General features: G+C 37.7%; 1 protein-coding gene across 1 annotated transcript; it reads right to left on the bottom strand.

Annotated features, from left to right (window-relative positions):
• Positions 1-653: 653 nt before the first annotated feature.
• Positions 654-23428, bottom strand: PLEKHF2 (pleckstrin homology and FYVE domain containing 2). The gene is made up of 2 exons (XM_031014157.3): positions 23287-23428; positions 654-3310 (listed from the first exon to the last, which is right to left on the bottom strand). The coding sequence occupies exon 2, from the start codon at positions 3294-3296 to the stop codon at positions 2547-2549; it is 750 nt and encodes a 249-aa protein (XP_030870017.1). The 5' UTR covers positions 3297-3310; positions 23287-23428; the 3' UTR covers positions 654-2546.
• Between the last annotated feature and the right edge of the window lie 1107 nt (positions 23429-24535).

Raw genomic sequence — 24535 nt, 5'->3', positions numbered from 1 at the left:
ATGAACATGGGAGTACAGATTATCTCTTCAACATACTCATTTTCTTCAGATATTAATATATACTTAGTAGTGGGATTGCTAGATGCTATAGGTAGTTCTATTTTCACTTTTTGAGGAACCTCTACTGTTTTCCATAATGGCTGTGCTACTTTACATTCCCAACAGTGTGCAAGGGTCTCCTTTTCTGCATATCCTTGCCAACACTTCTTTCATCTTTTTGATAAGTCATTCAACAGGTATCAGGTATTACCATTATCTCATTGTGGTTTTAATTTGCATTTCCCTGATGATTAGTGATCCTGGACATTTCTTCATATACCTGTCAGCCATGCGTATGTTTCCTCCTGAGACATGTCAATTCAGGTCAAGTCATTCCTTCTAACAGTAATTGGACAGCAAAGCCAAATTATATGAAGGCACTTCCCAATAACATTAAGCCATATCTTCAACATTTGGAAGAATGTTTTCTGAGCCTTCGTGCGGTAAATCCAAAAGGGAGTTTTGTTCACTGCTCTAACCTACTACCTAGAACAATGCCTGGCACATAGCAGGCACTCACGGTTGTTGAATTATTAGGCAAAATATGCATAATATCTTTATTATCTTAGCAGAGGGGGTAAATCCTCAAGTCACAATATACAGAGAACAGAAAGTAAGTTGTAAAATATTTTTTATTGTAAAAACAAAGTCAATAAAGGTTGACAATGTAAATGTTATCTCAGAACATTTCCCCTTGGTTCCTGAATTTGCTAGATTCCTATGTACCAGCAAATCTCCATTAGCATTTCTCAGGTTTCATGATCCTTTTCAGATATGTTGGTTGATTATATATATATATATTGCTTAGAAACAAAAATCCACCTGATATTAAAACAAACCAAAAAAAATCATAAAAGCAAGCAAATGAACAAAAAACCCTAGCTTTGTTGTGCTTTTCTTTCACATTTCCTACAGGGAGATTTGTGTATCTCAGATACTTTCAAAATCTAATAGGTAAGTAAAATTAGTGCCTTAACCAAACAGTAAGATACCAAAGAATCCTCCATCACAAGTTACTGAATCAAACTTCTCATGACATTTGCGGTATATTCAGATTTGAAGATTTTTTAAATTTAGAATTTAAAACAAACTTTAGACTGCTGATTTTCCATATTTCAAAGTCTGTAGTTGTTTGCAGCATATAAATGGAAAGAGTAGTGCAAAACGCATCAAGTTTTATATGATAAATATATACTTTCAACCTAATGGCTGCCTCAAAAGTAAAGAGTGAACAATTACTTCTCAAAATAAATCTAGATTGACTTAAAGTTCACAATTTAGAAATAGCAATTGCTACTCTATTTCCATAGATTGCAAAATGATTTCAAATACAGATTACACATACAATTGTTTTACAAAAATAGAAATATTGTTTGGGATTTTACAAAACTTTATAAAATATAACACTATATTTGCAAATTCAAGATAGTTTCACACTGAAATAGACAATACTTCCAAGATATGAAGTCTAGCCAAACTTAAAGTGGTCTGCCTTGAGGCCATTCTTACATATTATTTCTTCCAAATCTTCAAGCCTAGGTAAATCTGTGCTCTAACACAGGCTTTGTAAAAAAGAGACTGTTTATTTTCAAGGGTTTTATAAGATTTTCAATCCAGAAATAATGTTAAAGCAGATGAATTTATACCTAAAAAATATCTTACTAAAGGCAGAAGCTAATGCAGTATGACAATTCTGTATAACTGATAAATTTCAAACCAAATTCCTAAGAATGACAACCTATTATTAATTTAAAATATATATTTGACAATTATAATTTGGGACCTATATAAAACAAAAATATAATCACAACTATTTTATGGAAAAATATTTATTCATATAGAGTGAAAATACCTCCAAACTTGGTTATTTGTAGCTGTCAGATGAGAAGTATTTCCTAATTACACCCATTCATAAACACTCATTTTATCACTTCAAAGAGCACCAGTGTATTTTTTCAACAAACCAGAAAGTAAGAAGGTAGGGGCTTATTTCATGTAACAGTGCTATTATGATAAGGCACCACTAGGTATATGAAAAAGCCAAACAAAGTATTTCCAAATCATGTGTTTTTGTTACTGGTGTCTTAACCATTAGACAGGATGGTTAGAAAAAAGCTGCTAACATTATTAATGAACCACATTATAGCCCCTTTCCCACCATTCTGTGCTTTTAGTTTTACTTATAACAGAAATGAAAACAACGTAGTACATGATCTGTTAAAACAAACATCTTTTCCCAAACTTCCAAGAAAATAACCTAAAAATAAACAAGAAACAAAAAATTTATCTGATATATTTGCAAAAGTCTATCCCTGTAGAAGAGTGTGAGGAGTGGGAGAAGGCAGGGGGACCTACTTTCTATGGAATATATTGAGGCACATAGGTTACAAGTTTCTCAGGCAAATTCATGGCTAGAACAAAACAGAGAGAGAGCTCAGAATCTTACATTTCCCCCAAAGTTGATTTCTCAGATAGCCACACCTGATTAAATACTCCCAAATGTGTCCTTAGTCACTGCTATCATCATCGTCATCATCATCAGACATATCATTTAAAGGAGACTTCAATGACTGACTGTAAGAGTCTGATCTAGCAGGCTGGCATGTGGCCATGTCCCCAGCAGAAAGCAGGTCATAGCAGAAGTCACAAATCCGCACAGGCTTAGAGGACTGGCTGGGAAGAAGAAATCTCTTTTCAGAGCAGGGCCCACAGACAACAAAACCACATTTGCGGCAATGGTGGCGACGATTAACAGGTGTGAATTTTGCTTTCTGACAACGCATACATACAGTTGCCTCAGAGTCAGGAACCCAGACAGCAGCATGTTCATTACTGGGTGTCTTCCCACTTTTGGAGAGTAAATCAGTAACACATTTATTTATATGATTCATCCATTCTGATTTCTCCGTAGCAGTGGCAGCATAAACTGCAAAAGATTTAGTTGGTGTCTTGATTAGCCATCCATTCCTTAAGTCTCCCTCATCTTTGATGGAATCAATAGTGACATTTTCCAGGGGAATAATATGTTGTTTGTTATATTTTTTCTTCTGGATGACAATATTGCCATATACAAGAATATCATTAAATAAGAAAAACTGCCTTGCTTTGGGCTTTTTCCTGCACAACTTAGTCAATACTCCTTCTCCAATAAGAACTCGTCCAGGTATAGTTAAAGGTTGACCAGCTGCTCCAAAACAGTTTTCCACTATACTTATACGTCTAGTATTTGCTTCACTGTTTGCCAAGCGATCCACCATCTTTCACTAATAGCCTTTTAAAAAACAGAAAAAGAAATTAGCACATATAAATTATAAATTCCTATAAGTTAATTATATATAAATTAAGCTAACAAATCATTGCTTTTACACAAAAGCAAAATGTTCTTAAATTCTTTCCCTCTAAGATAATCACTAAGCACATCAAAAGGGCTAACATTTCTCAATTTTTAAAATGATGAAAAACACTTATTTATCATCTCCACGTAGCACCATACTAGTTAAGCAGGTATTTGTAAAAGTATAAACTTCCTACAGATATAATTGAATGAAAGACGATTGGATAATTAGCATAACTTATCTCTGCAAAATAATAAACCCCATTCAATGAAATGTAATCTCAATGGGATTCTGAACAATAGGGAACAAAATGTTACATAAACTAAGAAAAATGACTACAATTTTCCAAGTAAGCTATTACCACTGAGCTACAGCCTTAATTCTCTCACCTGGATTACTAAAACTGTTTCCCAACATGTGTCCTGGCCTTCAGTCTTGCCCCCAAATCAATCTTTGGGCAGTGATCTCTAAAATGCTAATTTGACCCCATCATTGCTCAAAATGATCCCTTAACCTATTAAATACAGGGTGTTCACGGCCTTTCATTACTTGGTTCTTGTCACTCCAACCTCACCATAAGTCAGTCTTCACCTCAAATGTCATATTCTAAGAACACTCTACTACTTGTAGTCCACTTCACTGTTGTTCCTTTTACTACTTACTACTGCAGCTAACTCATATTCATCCTTCGAGACTTAGTTTAGGTTATCGTGTCTCCTCCAGGAAGCCTCCTTTAAACTCCCATGCTAGACTAAAACCCTTCCTGTGAGCTATCCATATTCCATGTATATTCTAGCTTCACTTTTACCAAAGGACTGAAATCTGTTCCTCCAGAGACCATGCGGAACCTAAAAAGCAGAGATCATCTGATAGTTTTGTTTGAAACTGATATGGTTTGACACAGAAAAGGTACTAAAAAATGTTAATAACATTTTAACAATGTGCAAAACACCCTATTAATCTAAACATTTAATCTCTAAGTCCAATATTGACTTCACTCAAGTCCCAGAGTTGTATCCTATTTCAAACCTACTAAACTAATACTACTATACTATAACCAAGTCATATTAACGAACAACAAGCCTTGAGAAGAAGAACATTTAAAGTTTAAAGACTAACAGCATAGTATGTAAGTTCCAGTATTCAGCTCAAAAACTGACACAATAGCCCTTCTTGGCCTTCATTATAAAGGACACTAGAATTCTGGTTATTTCTCAATTCTGTCTCCCCGCAAATCTTGGGTCCTTATAAAGCCCTCTTGTCCTCCACAAAGGTAGGATGTAGCAGGCCTAAAAGTTGTTCCCAAGAATAGGATAATGCATGGTTCCAAACTGGAAAGGTTTCTAATTAGGACTAATATGCCGGCCAATTAAAAGCTTACTATCCTATGCACAAGTACATCACAGAAAAGGAAATAAAAACGGCTAATAAACAGGAAAAGAGGCTCAATCTCTATCATAATTAAAGAAATTATATTAAACAGTATATTTTTCACTCAGATTAATAAAAATTTTTAAATTTACTAAGATTCAGTACTCATAAAGGTATAGGGAAATAGGTACCCTTGTACACTACAGAGAATATGTGTATTCACCAATCTAATTAAATAAATTTCACTCACGTGCATAAAGATATGTACAAGGATAATCAGCACAGCATTGTTTATAACAGGAAAACAATTGGAAAAGCTCCAAATAGCCATCAAGAGGAACTGGTTGAGAAAGTTATGACACACCCTTAATCATATATCTTGAGAATAAGACAGATCTAAAACCAGTGACAAGGGAAATGCTCAAGATCTTTAGGTGGGGAAAAGAGATGAACTTCCTGATCTCATTTTTATTTCAAATAAATACATTTCATCACATCTAAGATGCTATAGATTTTAAGACATATTTATGTGCAACTCATAAAGAGAAAAATGTTGCCAATTAAACCACAGCATACTGTTGATTATAAGACCAATTTCAAATACATATAGTAAAAAATGTTTATCTTTAGACTCAATGGAATACATATTTCAAAAGCATAATCATAGACATCTGTATCTGTAAGCACACACACAACATAAAGTTAAAAAATATATACTATACTATCAACAATGGTAATTTATCTCTGGAAAGTATAATTATGGATCATTTTTTCATACTTTACATTATATTCAAGCATTCCACAAGTATTTGCCAGGCACTTAGGATCTAGGTGCAGGAAAAGTAAAAATAAACACCACAGGCGATCATACTTGAGTATGTGACAACAGATAAAAATTCTTAAAAATAATAAATTAAACAATACAGGCAAGGTCCCTGCTCTTCAGGGTTTACATTGTAGTTGGAGAGAAGGAAAGAGAAAACAAAATTGAGAATCTAGTACTAATAAATGCTATGATTTTTTTTTTTAAGTGATTTTTAAAAGAAACTGAGAGCTATTCAGACTAGATGGTCAGGAAAGGCCTTTCTACAATGTTGTCATTTCGGCTGTACTAGATGGACAGACATAAGAAGGGGTAAGGATAGGGGAGAATATTCCAGACAAAAGGAGTAACTGCAAAGGCCCTAAAACAGGAAAAGACATTGGCACTTTAAAAAAAAAACTGAAAGGATCTATTTCTCTCCACCTGAATCAACTACTGAGTCCACCCATTTGAACATATCGTTATTAACTCATATACAACACAAACAGATTTCCTATTATTGCTACTATGAGAATTAATACTATCATAAATTTGTACTGTGCTTTTCATATTATTTTCTGATTTGAACTGTTTGAAATGCCTATGAAGTTACTAGAGAAGTTTTTATTATCCCCCAAAGAAGCATCTAATAATATTAGCTGAACTGTGAGCTGATGAAGAAATTAAGGCACAAAGATATTTAATAATGTAAAAGCAAAACTTAACCTGGAATGAACTCTACTCATAGGGAGTCCAACCAATGTGCTGAGCACTTTGCACTTATTACTGTATTTCCTTCTCACAGCAACCTTATGATACATGCACTATTAGCTCCATTTTATGGATGAGTAAACAGCCAAAGAGGGGTTAAATAACTTGCCCAAGGCTGTCACAGCAGAACAAGCCTCAAATCTGATTTCTCTGTGATGTTACAGTATGTTATGGTACACTAATTGTTCCTAAGAACTCCACTGAATTTACAAGAACTCTAAGGAAGCTATTAACTAACCTCTGGACCTTCACTACAAACCCTAAAAATACTGAAGATAAGGGAATACTACCTTGAACAAATCACCTGAAAGGATGGATATGTCATGATTTACCCAGCTGGTGTCTTGATAATCTTTCATTGTCCAAATGTTTCAATATATTAAGTCTAAATCTTTGTTCATAAATCTTTCTCCATGTTTAATAATGATGCAACTTAAGCGAGGTTTGGGGCATTATTAATTAGTATTTGGCTGCAGCAAAGCAAATAGCTTTCAAAGTTTGACAATGACCAACATAAACACATTTTATATTGCAAGGTTACAAACACTTGTATAATTATTTCAACAATGAATGATGCATTCTTTTATCTTCATTTATTTTAATGATTCTGGCAGCCCACTTGATTGATTGGTGGGTTGTGACATATTATCTGAAAAACTATGGGCATGCACAAAACCTAAGGCCTTTGGCCTTAAGCAGCCTCTTCCATTATCCTTTTTGGTCCTGAATATTTTCTGTATGTGTCAGACATAAAAAAGATGGTAAGCAATGAACTAAAAAACCTAGGAATACATAAATGCTGCCCTGCACACACACACAAACACATATAAGAGAGAGAAAGAGAGAATGGTGGTAGGGAAATAGGAGGCAGCAAGGAAAGAAAGGAGTGGAGAGAGGTTATCAAAAGGGAAATCAAAGTACCACTTTTATCTGGGTTACAGCTAGATACCCCAAATAATGTTCTTTGGTAAACTGGATTAGGGCACTACCATTTGGTTCAGGGCCTAAGCAAGTCCTCTCCCTTCCCCTTAAGCCCAAATCTAAATTTACCTCCAGCACACTGAGGTGCCCCAAGCAGTAAGAATGCTACATTTTTGTGAGAGGGTTAGAACACAAGATTACAGGGCCTAGCCAAGGACTGAGTCCTTCCCATATCCTACTCATTGAGGGGAGGAAGCAGAAGAGAGCTATAAACATGGCCCAATTTGATTAATGTCTACTTTTCTTGGGAAAGAATACCAGTGTATATAGGAAGAACTAAGAGAAAGCTTTCCTGTCCCCTTGCAGAAATGGCTTCATAGAACAAATTTCAAGAAGTAAATAAAATTACTGGCTCAAAAGGCATGAATAAAGAATCTTGCTACCTTTTACAAAATTTCCATTCTGGAAGTAACACCAATTTACCAAGCAGCACAATAACAGTATCCATTTCATCTTGTCCTACATATGGTATTTTTCTTTAAAAATTTCAGCAAGCATGACCGATTTTTAAAAGCATCTTGCTTTATTCATTTTACTCACTTTTATTTAGTGTTTATTCATTCAACAATTATTCACTGAGCACTCTCTAGATGCTGGGTATTACGCTTTTCTTCTCAGAGCTTAGAGGCCAGTGGAAGAGAAAGCCCATAAATAAATAAATAGGTAATTCCAAAAGATGAAGTACAATGAAGGATATAAGCCAGCTGTCAAGATACAGGGGAAAACTCATTTAGATTGAGTAGTACAAAAAGGCCTCACTGAGGTAGTATTATAAACTGAGTCTTAAGGGATGAGGAGTCAGCCATGCAAAGGAAATACTATAAGCAAAGGTCCTAAGATAGGAAGGAAAAGTACTTTTAATTTAATTGAATGTTTTCTTCCGTAGCTACCTAATGAGGTCAATGATTTTCTAATGTGTTTATTAATCACTTGCATTTTAAAGACTATATATTTAGAGGTTATTAATCTATGAGTGTGTTACACATAAAGACTATTAATCCCTTTTTTTTTTGTTTTCCTAGTATATTAATCTATAGTTTTATGGTGTTTGACATGAAGTCAGTTGTATTTCTTAAGCAGTTAAACTTACAGATCTTTTCTTTGCGCTATTTTTCTTCCATCACTCCTAAGCTTCCCTATCCAGATATCAGATGCACCTATTTATTATCTATGCTTTATGATACAAACTCTACATTTAATTATTTTATCCACCTAAAATGTATTCTGGCATATGTGAAAATACTTTTTTGCTTTTCAAATATTTGCATTCTAAAAGAGCTAATTAATTGTTCCAGAAACACCAAGAACTGTGTGACCTCAGATATCCTTACTTGTACATGGGAATAATAGCAGATACATCAAGGAAAAGATGAATGAGATAATGCATATAAAACGTTCAGCAAGCAGTCAACGAGTAGTAGCTTGCATTAATGCTGTTAGTAATCTAATCTACTGATTGATGTCACTCTCGTATTAAATTTTTACCTATTCTAAGATCTGCTTCTGGGCTATCTGCTTTAATCCATTAATCTGTTTCATAATTCTTATGTCAGTACCATACATCTGGTAGCTCTATTCTAGACCATTACTCAACTTTCTTAAAAACATTTTAACTAATCTTGTTTATTTGTCTAGATAAAATCTACTTAGAATAGTGCTTCTCAACCTTAGCTTCACATTGGAATCCAAGGCAGATTTAGTCTCTGGCACATCAGAAAAAAATGTTCACCTCAATTGACTATCTGGGTCCAAAATACTTTTTGTCTTTAATATTTTAAGTAATTTTATGACGAATTTACAAAAATGAGAATAAAGGGGTAGGTTTAAAAAAAAACTTTGAGAAAGCTTTATAAAAACTTATAACAAATTTTTTTAATTCCATCTTTCTCTGATATTAAAGGTATATATATCTGAAATAGGAAACATCCTTTGAATGAAACTTTGAATGCATGAACGTGTATTATTTCCATTTTTTGTCCTTAGAAATATTGTTCATTAATTCTTGAGTTTGAAAAAAACTCATCTAGGAAATCATCATTTGAAGACTCACAGTCTAAGGTTTCACTTATACAATTAAATTCACTATCATTATTAAGTGTTGTTTCTTTGCATTTATCTTCTGACTTGTCTAATAGTTCTGAAATGTCTTCCTTTGCCTTTTTTCTTCGCTATTAAAGACAGAAAATAAAAAATGAAAAAATATGAATTCCCAAATATGTTAAATGAAAGCTTAGAAGAAAAATGCTAAAAAGGATGATCTCAAAACTGTTTTCATATTTTTGAGAAATGATACAGTAGTGATGCTATATTTCACCATTGCATCATCCTTCTTGGCAATTCTATCACTCTTCCATTTTCTTCTTTTTGGCATAATTGGGGGAAATTAATGAATAATGATTAAATAATTTGCAGGAAAATGAAATAGTAAAATGCTTCAAGATATAGGAAAAGCAAAATCACTAAGATCCCATAATATATCTTAGATTTATAAATGCCCAATGAAACCATATGGTAACTGCACACTAGAATGAGTTTTATTTTGCTTTTTAAAATAAGTAAATTTTGTTTTTGTTCTTTGGAAGACTCTATGAAATGAGTTATAAAATATGAAATCAATATAATAATTAGAACTACTCAGAAAAGAAACCCAAAACCCAAAATTAAGAACAATGAACTCTGCTGATAAATATCAAGGATTAAGAAACACCAATACCTAGATTCTTCCCCCAGACAGTCTAATTTTATTGGTCTGGGGTATGCAGGGTAAGACCTGTGCACCAGAGTTGTTTTTAAAGCTCCTCAGATAATTGTAACATGTAGCTAAGGTTTAGAACCATTTTTTAATTACAATAAATAAATAAAAGAATAAAATCCCACTGAAATGTTGATGAAACTTACATTATATCCATAAATTACTTTAGAATTAACATCTTCACAGTTTTGAGCATTTAAGGGTGATAGTTATCTCTTCCCAAGGCTTCAAATCTTTTATGACATAGTAATTTTGTATGTTTCTTCTGTAAGATAGTTACACTTTTTAAATAGGCTCCCAGATTTTGTATACTTTTTGTTGCCACTTTGAATCTAAGCTCTTTTTTACAGTATGTTTTCTAGTTAGTTGAAACTGTTAATAGGAAAACTATTGATACTTGTTTCTTTTCACATTCAGGTACTTCATAGAATTCCATTAATTTCAACAGTTTTCCATTTGACTTTTTTTTTTTTTCACGTTGTCTTCTTTTCCAGCAGTGCCTGGCAGTGTTAATTCACAGTTAAAACGTAAAAATTAGAGCAGAAGCATATCTTTTATAAAGCCAGCTTTTATATACCAATTTTTAAAAATAATGAAAGGTTTCAAGTCATCTTCTTCACACTGCAGACAAGAACTGCATTTACATTGTCTAAGCTCCATCCTAGTCTTTAGGTAACATCTTGCTTTTAAAGTAACATATTCTTCAGTGGGGTGTCTACCACCTGTTAAAAATGTAATACTAGAAGATAAAAAATTCTTTAAAAAAAAAAAAAAAGACACAGAATCCTACTTACAATTGAGAAGAGAGACCAAATGTCATAGACTACTATGTCCTAGTTCTCCCTGCTGGAAATCAATACTTCTTATCTCATCCTTACAGGTGAGTTTAAAATGAAAACAAATCTAATTTTATTTCTTACATATACCCATGATATCTGTTATCAGTGAGCTTCAGTATTCAACTGTGCATTATAGTGAAAAACCAATGAACTATGAACTAAAGGACCTGGATTCTAATCTTGGTTCAGACACTAAATAAGTGATTTCATACAAATTACTTACCTTTTTTTTTTTTAAAGAAGAAAACATAAAGAATTTTTAAAGCCCTTTCAGTCCTTAAAATAGTGCGTCTTTGATAGTAAATGGGCCATATTTTCTGGTTTACTGTAGACTTACTTGTCTACAAGTTAATTTTTAATCAAATTTATGACTCTTAATCAAGATTTTAAAATCCGTGTTACTGCTGGATTGAAACTTTACAGAAAATGTAAAAGGAAAGGGAGAAACTAACAAGCAACTGGAGAATGGAGGTAAAAACAAACAGCAATAAACTACCAGAGGTACATCCTCCTGAGCAAATGTATAACAGTAAAGCAAACTATTCCTCTCTTAACACATCTAAGTCAAATGAACAAATATTCTGAGTACCTACCATCTGCAAGGGACAAGACAGTTCTTACTTTCAAAAGTTCTACAGTTTAGTAACCAGAATAATAATCAGGGAATTCTTGGTAAGAGTCTCAATAAATCATTAGGATGATAAAGCAAAAAAGAAATACTTAGCCGGGCGCAGTGGCTCACGCCTGTAATCCCAGCACTTTGGGAGGCCAAGGCGGGCGGATCACAAGGTCAGGAGATCGAGACCATTCTGGCTAACACGGTGAAACCCCCGTCTCTACTAAAAACACAAAAAATTAGCCAGGCGTGGTGGCGGGTGCCTGTAGTCCCAGCTACTCGGGAGGCTGAGGCAGGAGAATGGCTTGAACCCGAGAAGTGGAGCTGGCAGTGAGCTGAGTGAGCCTGGGTGACAGAGCAACACTCCATCTCAAAGAAAAAAAAAAAAGAAATATTTGAAAATTTAGTAAATTGCATTTGGAATTTTATTAAACTCTACTTATTCCATCTAAAAGAGAGGTCAAGATTTTTTCTGTCCCTTCCCACCAGCATTTCTGCCACTGTGGCCAACCGATCACACAGTATGTGTTGTAGAAATTATTAGTGATAAAAGGAAGAGGTTCATTTCTTTGGTAAGACAAAACTTTCATATGTTAATTTTAAATGTATTAAAACTGGATTGAGAAAAATGAAAACTTCAAAATTCTGATTCACATTTAGAGAGAGGTCAGTTTTTTTTTCCTTTAAATCTCTCATAGGCACCAAATATGCCTATTACTGAAAAGTAGACTTATTCTACAGTCTCAGCCAAGAAAGAAAAAAAGGAAGTTAACATTTACCCAACACCCACACATGTGCATAATAGCACATTCACATTATACTCTTTCATTTAATAATCTCGATTTTGTTAAGTGATCATTACTTTAATTTTACAAAAAAACTGAGTCATGAACTAACTAAGCAATTATCAAACGGCCTCACAGTTTTTGGTTTTTTTTCTGGGTTTTTTTTTTTTTTTTTTTTCTTGAGACAGAGTTTTGCTCTTGTCACCCAGGCTGAAGTGCAATGGCAAAATCTCGGCTCACTGCAACCTCTGCCTCCCGAGCTCAAGCAATTCCAACTCAGCCTCCTGAGTAGCTGGGATTACAGGTGGCCACCACCACATCCTGCTAATTTTTGTATTTTTAGTAGAGACAAGGTTTCACCATGTTGGCCAGGCTGGTCTCGAACTCCTGACCTCAGGTGATCCACCTGCCTCGGCTTCCCAAATTGCTGGGATTACAGGCGTGAGCCACCGTGCCCACCCATTTTTTTTAAAATGCATATTCTTTCCATTATACCTTCACCTTCAGAAATAAATATGACAGAAGTATTTTTTGCATATGGACCTATATTATGTATTTGGAATGGCCACTGACAAAATAAGAGGAAAAAAATTACATATCTATGGTAATAACCATAAGATATACTCAAAATGATTCTTCAAATACTAAAAGGAAGTAAAAGGCAAAGCTATGACTAATTTAGGGTACTAGTAAAGGCAGTTTCAAATAGGTTAGATTTGATAGAGAAATAGTACATAAGAACAACTAAGTCATAGTTGAATATTTTAGAAAATGAGTTTGGAAAATCAGAACAGTCACACTGGAGGTTTAAAAACATCTTTAGAGAGGTAGGAGAGAGGGAACAAATATAGACTTCAAGTTCTAAACAAGCCCTCTAAATTTTTATTATTTAAATCAGGGGTGTCCCATCTTTTGGCTTCCCTGGGCCACACTGGAAGAATTGTCTCAGGCCACACATAAAATACACTAACATTAATGATAGCTAATGAGCTAAAGAAAAAAAGAAAAAGAAAAAAAAATCACACACACAAAAAATCTCATAATGTTTTAAAAAAAGTTTACAAATTTGTATTGGGCCACATTCCAAGCTGTCCTGGGCTACATGCACCCCGTGGGCTGCAGACTGGACAAGTTTGATTTAAATCATCCTACACAAGGCAAGATTAATATTCTTTAACTATAGCTATAATCAGGTAAGTCTATTCAGAAACCAGATTCCTTGGCCAACAGAATCAAATCTAAAATCCTTAACTTGGTATTCAAAGCCCTTCACAGTCAAGTCCTAACCTGTTGCAATCTATCTTTCCAGTTTTACCTCTTTCTCTACATTCTCTGTTATAGTCAAACCAGACTACTAGCTATTACCAGAATATGTTCTGGGCTTCCTTCCCTATCTCTAAGCTCGGCATGTCCTCCCTCCTTTGTTCTTCTCTATTTACTGAAATCTCACCAATTCTTCAAGACACACTCAGTTCGACAGCCTCACAGCCAAATATTGTGGCTGGGTATATCCTGTGGCCAGGTGAATCCTCACACCATTTTATTTGTACCACTTTATAGCACTTATAGTCTATTTGTTTCATAAAAATGTGTGTACTTGCTCATTCCCAACAGATGTGGAGGTTCCTTAAAAAAAGATTATTTCCAGGCCGGGCGCGGTGTCTCACCCCTGTAATCCCAGCACTTTGGGAGGCCAAGGGGGGCGGATCACGAGGTCAGGAGATCGAAACCATCCTGGCTAACATGGTGAAAGCCCGTCTCTACTGAAAATACAAAAAATTAGCCGGGCGCGGTAGCGGGCGCCTGTAGTCCCAGCTACTCGGGAGGCTGAGGCAGGAGAATGGCGCGAACCCAGGAGGCGGAGCTTGCAGTGAGCCAAGATAGTGCCACTGCACTCCAGCCTGGGCGACAGAGTGAGACTCCATCTCAAAAAAAAAGAAAAAAAAAAAAAAGATTATTTCCTCCAACTTTGTATTTGCGACAGCACCTAAAAAAAATGCTTGCATAAATGGCATCAATGTGCCAATGTGCACTGAACTGAATATGATCAGCAGTTAGAAGTGGCAGCAGCTCCCAATCTTGAGTTTGATGAAAATCAAAGACTTCATTTTTAACATCTATATTAATTTTCACAGAAAACAGGAACCACACCCTACCCATCAACTGCTTCACTAGACCCACAGATTTTAAATTTACAAGCAAATGTTGTGGCCCATTTAAGTACAGTATGTAATTTAAAATTCTAAGTATTGAGCAAGGCAGATCCTGTTTTTTAAAAAATTTCAATCTCATGGTAATATATATAAATGATTTCTTTCTCCAAAAAGCACAGCTGTTTAGTTAGTAAATAAAAAATGATGATTACGTGCATATTTTCATCATCACAAAACTCAGATTCAAAAACTCACATCATTTCTAAAAGTATTTGTACAGGGGCAGCTGTACAGTGCTGACAGCTGTAAAGAAAGCATTGGATAATATCTAAAAAATAGCTTGGGCATAATGGCACAAGCCTGTAATCCAGCACTTTCGGAGGCCGTGGCAGGCAGATCCCTTGAGACCAGGAGCTCAAGACCAGCCTGGACAACATGGTGAAACCCCATTTCTACCAAAATTACATAAATTAGCCAGGTGTGGCAGTGTGCCCTTGTGGTCCCAGCTACTCGGGAGGCTGAGGCGGGAGGATAGCTTGAGCCTGGGGGGCCAACGCTGCAGTGAATCATGACTGCACCACTGCACTGCAGCCTGGACCACAGAGCCAGAACCTGTCTCAAGAAAAAAATTAATTAATTAAATAATATCTGAAAAATAAACCTGGTAAAGCTCAACTAAAACACTACTGAGGAATTAGTTATCCTGTGACATCCCTGACCAATTTTCTTTAGTATCATTCAAAACAGTTACAACCTGCTCACTACATTCAAGGTTTATGTTTGGTGGAAAAAAAGAACAAAGCAGACACTAGGAAATAAGATATACGCCACAAGGTCAATACAAAACACAAGGAGATAAGTACTATAATAAAAGCATTAGCAAAGTAGTAAGGAAGCAAAAAAAGCAAAGAGTGAGGGCATGGCACAGAGAATACAACATTTGAACACTGAAAACAGGTTGTGAAGAATGAGCGGAATTTAAGAAGGCAAAAAAATGGCTAAATAAAGGCACAAAGCTTTGCAAGTAAAAACGCACATAAAAAGTCACACTGGGCAAGGTGCAGTGGCTCAAGCCTGTAACCCCAACATTTTAGGAGGCCGAGGCAACCAGATGACTTGAGGTCAGGAGTTCAAGACCAGCCTGGCCAACAGTGAAACCCCGTCTCTACCAAAAAAAAAAAAACACAAAAATTAGTCAAGTGTGGTGGCATGCACCTGTAGTCCCAGCTACTTGGGAGGCTGAGGCAAGAGAATTGCTTGAAACCAGAAGGCAGAGGTTGCAGTGAGCCGAGATCGTGCCACTGCACTCCAGCCTGAACCACAGAGCAAGACTCCCTCTCAAAAGAAAAAAAAAAAAAAAAAAAAGTTACACTGTTCAGCTGCAGCAGAGGCTGTAGGGGAGTTATGTAGTGGGGAAAGAGGGGAAAAATAACACAAAATCTTGTTAATATCTAAGACTTCCTTCTGAAACTTTTGGAAGGAGTGGCCTGATCTGATCTGGATTTTTCTAAGATAACTGTAGAAACAATGAAAGATAAATTGAGAAGGAAGAGACTGAAAACAGGATCCAGTTGAAAAGTAACTGCAAAAACAGAGGGGAAAGTTGATGAAGAGTCTGAAGCTTACAATAGGAAAATAAAGGATAGGTGAGATTCAGAATTGCAGATTGGATATAGAAGAGTAAAGCCAAAATTAATCTCCAGGGTTTTAGTCTAAGTGATTAATTCAAAAGCAAATAAAACCATTAATTTTTAATGAATTTCAAGTAGTCAAACATTTATTATCACTTGCTCTGTGCAAAGCAGTATTAAAGGACAGAAGATACTCAAAACTGAAAACCTCTGAGGAAGAGAAAGACAGCTATATTCTCATATTTATATAGACAAGTATATATAATTCAGTTGTGTTTCTATAGGAAAGATTATCATGGGAGTAACTGACAAAGAAGGAAAAAAACAAAACAAGGAAGGGGTTTGGTATCCCTATAATGTGCTATAAACTGAGGTATACAATTAACTTAAATCTGTGCAAAGTCTAAAACAGCAGAGGAAAAACAAGCCAAAAACTTTTTAACTTAAAAAACAAACAAACAAAACAAAACAAAACAAAAAACAGTGGTGAAGGTCCCAGGGCCAAGGAGTTGAGGTGGGATGTAATTTTGACCAGGTAGAACATCTAGGAACATGTCTTGTAAGGACCAGAAATTCAAGCTGGGCCTTCAAGCAAAAGTAGTAGCTCAAACTATCTGGGGTTTGGGGATGGATGATGGTACACAAGACTATTCCCCCAGAGAGGAAATAATGGAGCCTAGGCCAGAGGAGGCAAGGTCAGGAGAAGGCATAGTGATAAGAAGTCTGGTAAGATAGGGATGAGACAAACTGCAAAAGAAAGCAACCATCAGATAGAAGAGTTTACACTTTATTACACAGGCCATGGGAAGACAAAGGTTTTTAAATAGGAAAATATTAATCAGACACAGAAGCAGTACACGGGATGGACTGAAGAGAATATGAAGAAGCAAGACTGAAGACAAAGAAACCAGTCATATGAGGATTACAACAATCTCTAAATGAAAGGTAAGAAAAGCCTGAACCACAATAATTGGCAGATAACTGAGGCATAGCAGATAGGATTTAGGAAATAACTGAACACATGGATGAAAAAGGACTGTAAGATGACTTCAAAGGCTTAAGGGTAAGCCACTGGGCAGATGATAGCTTTGTTTTAGGAGAGAGAAGAAATCAGTTTGGGACATGTTTATCTTGAAGTCCTCCAGGGCATCCACAAGACAAACACATCTGCGGGACAGAGATGCCAGGATGGGCAGGGAGCTCCAGGACAGAGAGATTTGGTAGTTACCCACCTAGAGATGCTGGCTGATGCTGGAAGAAAAACGAGAGCAGAGGACTAAACTTTGGGGAACCCCTAGTTTAGAAAGCAGGAGGAAAATTTAAGAGAAAAAAGAACGGGACACAAAGGAGCACAAAGCACCTTTTCAACCTGCTCTCATATGTTTCACAACTCTCAGAGACTAAATAACCTGCCAAAAGGTCACAATCAGCAGTGGGACACATGGGAAAAAAAAAAAAAAAATCAAGGACTAATGGCAATGTGTAACAATAAAATATCTGAAATTTTTACCCACAAAAATTTAACCTGGAGAAATAAACTGGAGAAAGGGGGTGGAGGGGGTGTGGCACATAAAAAGTTTTCCCTCTGGCATTAACTCTAATAGTGAAAAATAAAACCCAAATTTCTAGCTGAGGAATAGTTAAATGTATCACAAAAAGCCATCATAAAAGAAAAAATTTACTACCTAAACTTTTAAAACTTCATAATTGGGGGAAGAATATTAAAGTAATATGGCAAAGGGTCAACATTTATTGATTGATTGACAGGACAGGGTCTTGCTTTGTCACCCAGGCTGGAGTGCAGTGGCACAATCTCAACTCACTGCAACCTCTACCTCCCACTCTCAAGCGATCCTCCCACCTCAGCCTCCTGAGTAGTTGGGACTATAGGCATGCCACCCTGCCCAACTAATTTTTGTATATTTTGTAGAGACGGGGTTTTGCCATGTTGCCCAGCCTGGTCTCAAACTCCTGGACTCGAGCAATCTGATCTGCCCATCTTGGCCTCGCAAAGGGCTGGGATTACAGGTGTGAGCCACCACACCCGGCCAACATTTGTAATATACAAAGGGCTCCTGTAAATCCACAAGAAAAGAGGAAAATATCCCAACAGAAAAATAAGAAACAAATGTCAATTTAAAAAAAATGAAAATGACCAGTAAATTTAAAAAATGACACTCAGTCCCAATCAAATAAAAATTAAAATGATATTCATATATTACTCACCTAAGATGTGGTAAAAATGGACCCTCATATTCTTGACAATACTGTATACACACTGGAACAACTTTTCTAAATGCCATTTTGGCAAGAGAAATGCTTTAGAAAGTTTATACAACAATTCTATTTCCAATAATATATACAAAAATTAAAAGTGTACAAAGTTGTTCACATGAAGTTCACTGTAGCTTTGTCTATAATATAAAAAAGCTGGAAACAACCTAAATATTTAACAATAGGAGACTAAATTATGGCACATCCATTAATTTTTAGGCAGTTTTTTACAATATTTAATGTGAAATATTGTTAAAGCATTTTATTAAATAAAAGTTTCTAAATAGCACATATAGTATAAGCCTACTTGTTATTTAAAAGTGGCTGATATGCACCAAAAAGTAAGTAGTGGTTATCTCTAAGCACTAGACTAATAATATTTTGATACGCCTAATTATCTTATAATGAACACATTCTCTCATAGACAAAAAAAGCCTTTTAGTTTGGGAAGAAAATACAAAGAAGAATGTGTAGAAAAATATAAGTATAAAAAGTAAAATACAGTTATATGTACAAGTAATAAAAATGTGAGCAAAGAACACAAAAATCTTTCTTTTTCCCCAACTGTTGTTTAAATGAAACAAGTACAAAGAATTAAAAATAGTTCCACTTCTGAAAAAGGGGCGGGGGGGGGGGGGGGAAGATGAAGAAGTTGGTGCAAAGTAGAAAACAGAAAATTCACATCATAAAATCTTAATCATTTTAGAAGGAAGCAAGGTCATCTGCTCAAAGTGTTTCAAGACTAGGGTTAGCAACCTGACTGGAGTGAAAAAGCAACAGAGAAAATAAGTCAACTTGGGGATAAGAAAAGGATTAGAAAGTGACTAGTATAAAGCAGGTAGAAAACAAGTATGTAACGATCACCAAAAGTGTGACTTTGGGGGAGAGTGTAGGGCAGGGACAAAGGTAGAAAACTGACCAGTTACACCCAGCAAAGGTCAAGGAGAGGAGGGACTATGTGGTCTAGTGAGTTCATGGTTAGAACATGAACTACAAAGTTCAAGGTTGAAAAGAGGGAAGACAACTAATGGCCTAGGAGGGACTGGAGGTGACAATAAGGACAAAAAGCTGCTTCACCAGTTATGACAGAAAAGAGAAACAGAAAACAGACCCTTGCATCGCCACAGGGTTTAAGACCTGAAGTAGAGTGGTTCTGAATGATGACAAGTAACATGGTCATAACATGCAGGCTGCTGTTGTAGAGTAGCAGTGGGGGTCACCGGAGTTAGTGAAGTGTAGTTCCAAATGTGGCCATTCTGGCCAGAAATGAATGTAACCCTTACTTAACCTCTATGCACTTCGCTTTCCTCAGCTGAAAATATTTAATACATCCTTTCTAGCCTGACTGATAGGAATCTGGCTGGCAGCTAACCCCTCTGCATTTTACTCAACTACAAAATGAAAAGCATAAGAAAGGAGATGGGAAATTGAGTTAAATCAAAGGTTCTCCACCTGACTGAACACTAAAATCGGGGATGTTTTAACAAAGAGGCAAAATTACCTTTGTTCTGTCCCCAAACCCAGTAATTCTGATTTATTTGTCCTGGGGTGGGATCCAGGCAATATTATTTTTAAGTAGCTCTTCAGGAGATTTTAATGTGCAGCCAAGGCTGAAAACTGAACTAGGTATTCCTACAGGCTGCTTCCCTTCAAAAATTTTTAAATTCTATGATTCTATATAATTCACTGCCACTCTGTTCATTTGTTAAAATAATAGCTACTATCGTATTCCAGGCCCTTCCACAAACATCGAATCTTGGGTGACCCTCACGCTAACACTGAGGCAAATATTTCTGTGCCCATTTCACAAATGAGTCCAGTGAAGCTTACAGAAGTGAAGCGGCTTGTTCAAGAGTCACAAGCCAGCAAGGAGCTGAGTCAGGACAAGGTTTATTTGTTCCAGTCCATCCTACATGCAACTTGCTTTCTTTCTAGTGCATTCACAGCAACTATTTGAATGCCTTTTATTCTCTTCTCAGGACCTCCCTAAATTGAGCACATTAGTTTGTGGTTTACAGTTTGACAGGGGAGAAAGTTATCTTGGGTGTGGGCAGGAAATAAACCCCGAATTCTATAGGCATTACAGAATTACAAAACACCTTAACCTAGAGAGGTTTTCCAACTTAAAACAGCACTGTGAAAGTGTATCCATGAAGTATTTTTTATTCAGTTGAGTCAACACATACATTGCTTTTAAATATTAAGCAGGCAGCTCATGTACAAAGCTGGTTCATCAAAGATAAACAACAAAAAAAAATTTTCATATACTTTCTATTAAGCGGGGCATTCTAAAAATTCTAAGACAATTCTGGCAAAACAATAATTGATAGAGCTATAATGAGATTTGTTCCAAGGGCTTAAATGTATAAATATGACCTTTAAATTTTTCAAGCATTAACAATATTTCCATCAAGTTCAAATACATTCAATCACACTTAAAATTATGATTATAATTCTTTTGATGATCCATGGCTTCTCTCTCATACATCAGTAATTTTACTTTAATCCATTATCTACTTAGAAATTTCATAAATATTCAAGTTCTGTACCCCCAGGCGAAAATTCACTCAGGTACTAAGTTAAATTCTCAACAAAACAACAACAAAACATATATGTGTGTGTGTGTGTATATATATATATATATATATATATATATAAAATAAAAACCAATTTGTGGATTTAATGGAGTTGATGGCATGTACTGGGAAAAAGACTACAAAGAAGATTTAACTATGATGCTCATGGAATTTACAATTTCAAAAGAAATTCATGAAGCATATTTACAAGGAACAAACATACGTGCACTCATCCATTCAAACCTTTCCTGAGCATCTGCTATGTTCTTGGCATGCAGGGAATGAAGAGGCAAATCAGACCCGATGTGTTGCCTGCTGTCAAGGAGATGTCATGACAGAATCTATGCGATATTTACAGTAATACCATGGAAGAAATTAATTGATTTCTGGAGAGGGTAAGGGAGTGGAATGAGAGAACAGAGCAGAAAAGGCTTCAAAGAGTATAGGCTTAAGTATTTTTAAGGAAAAAATTTCATCACAAGGATCACCTGTAAATCAACTCGCTGGGAAATAAGTATTTATACTGAAGAACTAAATTCAAGTCAGAGCAGTGATAAGAGCAAACGAGATGGACAGATTGCTCCAGAAGACTGAGTTATGTATCCTACAAAGTTATGCTATAGGAAAAAGGAAAAGGCTTCAGAGTCATAAGATCTCAGTTAAATACCAGCTTGGCTGATACATTTGTGAAATTAGTTAATTTCATTTCTAAATAAAAAATAAATATTATAATGGCATTTACTTGACAATGAAGCAAAACTAAAAGAATTTTTAAGAACAACAGAAATTGGCAATAGAGCCTGAGCAACATGGCAAAACCTTCTCTCCACAAAATTCAAACAAAAATCAGCCAGGTGTGGTGATGCGCTCCTGTAGTCCTAACTACTCAGGAGGCCGAGGTGGATCACCTGGGCCCCGGGAGTTTGAGGCTGCAGTGAGCGGAGATGACACCACTGCACTCCAGCCTGGGCGACAGAGAGAGACCCTGTCTAGGAAAAGGAAGGAAGGAAAAAGAAATTGACAATCAAATATGAGCAGAAGCTGTATTTTTAGATCTAAAAAGTAAAATTCTCCAAGAATTTGGGGTTTTAGGGCTTACCGTATTTGTGTTTAAGAGCCTTTTCAGTTCATTTAACAGAATTTTAAAGCAAGATGTGTTTATTTAAAAATCATTTAGATTCATTTACTGAGGCTGAATCTTTTCTTCTGATGCTTAGTCACTATACTAGTTTTATTTAGAGGCCGATTATGTGTGCGTTCCAAATAAATAGCTTAATACCATTCATCCCCCGTGTGGTCGGGACCCAAAGAGATTATAATGAAGCCTTCGTTAATACTGAATTAACGTGAAGACCCCACGAGTTGCCAGAGTATTAAAAAAAAGCAAATGCTCAAAACGCGGTAGGCATTCACCCTTAAGAAACTAAAGGGAGGGGAAAAAAACTTCAAACTGTCAAGATCACTTCTTATTCTTAAGAGAACACATGCCTTTAAGACTCTCAAAGTTTGTGTCTAAATCTTTCTTTAATGAGTCTCTTCAGCAACGTACTACACAACACGACAAAGAAGGCATTTATCAACAACGTGTTTTGTGAATCTATGAATTACCGAGGAGGGCTTAGGTGTCTGTAACCTTCATACCCACTTCCACCGCACACTCAAGTTATTGCTGGAATGTACGGAGAGCACACAAGGCTATTCAAGCAACACCGGCAGCGCGCTCTCGGCCTTCAATCACGTTTTTAAAAAGAAAAATAAATTCGGCAAAGGATCATAAAACTTGAAAAGGCTCCAAATAAATAAACCATCGCTTCTATCAGAGCAAGTTCTGCGGGGCCATTTTTTTCTCCCAAGTGACATACAAATATGTAGTTCAGGTCATAAGGTCCCCGACACGCAGACCCTGCAAACTTTTCGGCCAGAAATTTGTCGCGACCCTGAGACGCCCCCGGCCGTGTCCAGGACCCCCGTCCTCAGGCCCCACAACTTCTCGCCCGGCCTCGGGGCTCCTTCCCGCGTCCGCCGGCCCCCGCCCCGCAGACCCGTGGACCGGACCCTACCCGGCGGCCCCCGTTCCCCCGCGGCGGCGGCGGCGTCCTACGGACGGGCGCGGCTCGCTCCCGGGCTGGCGGGACGGCGGCGGCAACTGGCCCGCGGGCCGGCCCCGGCGCGAGGGGAGCGGCCGGGAGCGCCCCGTTTCTCACAGACCCCAACATGGCGTCGGCCGCCACCGCCCGCGACGACGACACCTCCCGGCGCTGCGACGGCTCCGGGACCGCGGGAGGAAGCGCCCGGAAAGTTTCGCGTCTCCCCTCCCGGCCCGTCAGGAGCCGGCGGACCACCCACCCGGGCTTCACCTACCCCGACGGCCGCGGGCGGCGGCGGCGGCAGCGGCAGCGAAGGAGAAGGTCCGATCCTCCTGGTCGCGGACGCAGGGCGCGGACTCTGCCCGTTCCCCGCCGGGGCCTTCCAGGGCGTGTGCTGTCCGCAGCCCCGCGCAGCCGGCGCGATCCAGACGCGGTGGGCGGGATGGCCGCCAGCGCAGCCGCTCGCAGGTGACTCCCCCACCCCTCCAGTCGAACCCGACAACGGCTGCCTGGGCTGGCCTCTCCTCTGCGCGCGCACGGGCGCGCCCCCGTCCACACTCCGGGCGCGAGCGCGCGGGCACGAGCACACCCACACCGCTCGCTCCCCGCCCTTTCTTGCCAGTTCCCCCGCCCCGCCCCTCGCGCCCCTCGCGCCCCTCGCGGCGCGCTCTAGGGGCGGGGCCTTTGGCGGAGGCCACACCCACCCAGGCCGGCCGCGGGCGGAGCTTGTCCGTGTGTGAGGTCAGGACGCGCTCCCGCGACGCGTTGAGGTGCACGTGAGGCGCCTTACCTGACTTTCCTGACTCCGACCAGCCCTTGGAAAGTATTGTTCAACTGTCTACGAAGTTCTTAGGGAGACTGGAATAATAGAAGGAAGACACCTCCCCACCCACAACAGGCCTCCCCAGGGAACTGAAGAACGAGAAAGGCAGGCTTTGGATCTAAATGCCCAAAGGCATCGGTACTGGCATTTGCTGCTCCCATTTAGCACAGCAATCCTCTCCGTCACACTTTCCCTTTGCTTTACCTAAAATCCCTCCTCTTGAAACCAAGGGAACTGCGGCGACACACACATACCCTACGTGCTCCACCCAGCCCTTTCTTTTAAATGCATACTTTAGAATTCTGGTCTTTCCAAAACTTTGACGACACAAAACCCCATCAGCCTACTTCACATACCTAGAAACTGTAATTATTGCATAGTATATAAGGTTAAATGTGCCCTAATTGATCTGATAGCTAAGAGCTCTGATGGGTTCGTAGAGAGGTAACGAAGTTGCTTAGGGTAGACTAGGGATGGGGGCGAAGTAGGGAGAACAGCATACTTATTTTAAACAAAGTGTGTGTGGTGTGTAGGAGGAAATTGGGTTTTGGTAAATTTTATATTTCTTATTCATCTATTACTTCAGTAAGTTGTTTTAACCTGTGTTTGATTGCTGTTGAATTAGAGTCACTACCAGCCAAGCTGCACGTGGATGAGCACCTAGGGATGAGAGCAGACTTGGGTTCCGCCCTGCTCTTCC

The sequence above is a fragment of the Gorilla gorilla genome, chromosome 7, assembly GCF_029281585.2.
Source record: "Gorilla gorilla gorilla isolate KB3781 chromosome 7, NHGRI_mGorGor1-v2.1_pri, whole genome shotgun sequence".
Classification (NCBI taxonomy): Eukaryota; Metazoa; Chordata; class Mammalia; order Primates; family Hominidae; genus Gorilla; species Gorilla gorilla.
The sequence above is the reverse complement of the archived record's forward strand: the minus strand, read 5'-3'. Positions and strand labels throughout refer to the sequence as shown.

What these genes read in the sequence shown, in the direction of transcription:
- PLEKHF2 (XM_031014157.3), bottom strand. Translation starts at nt 3,296, where the DNA reads ATGGTGGATCGCTTGGCAAACAGTGAAGCAAATACTAGACGTATAAGT.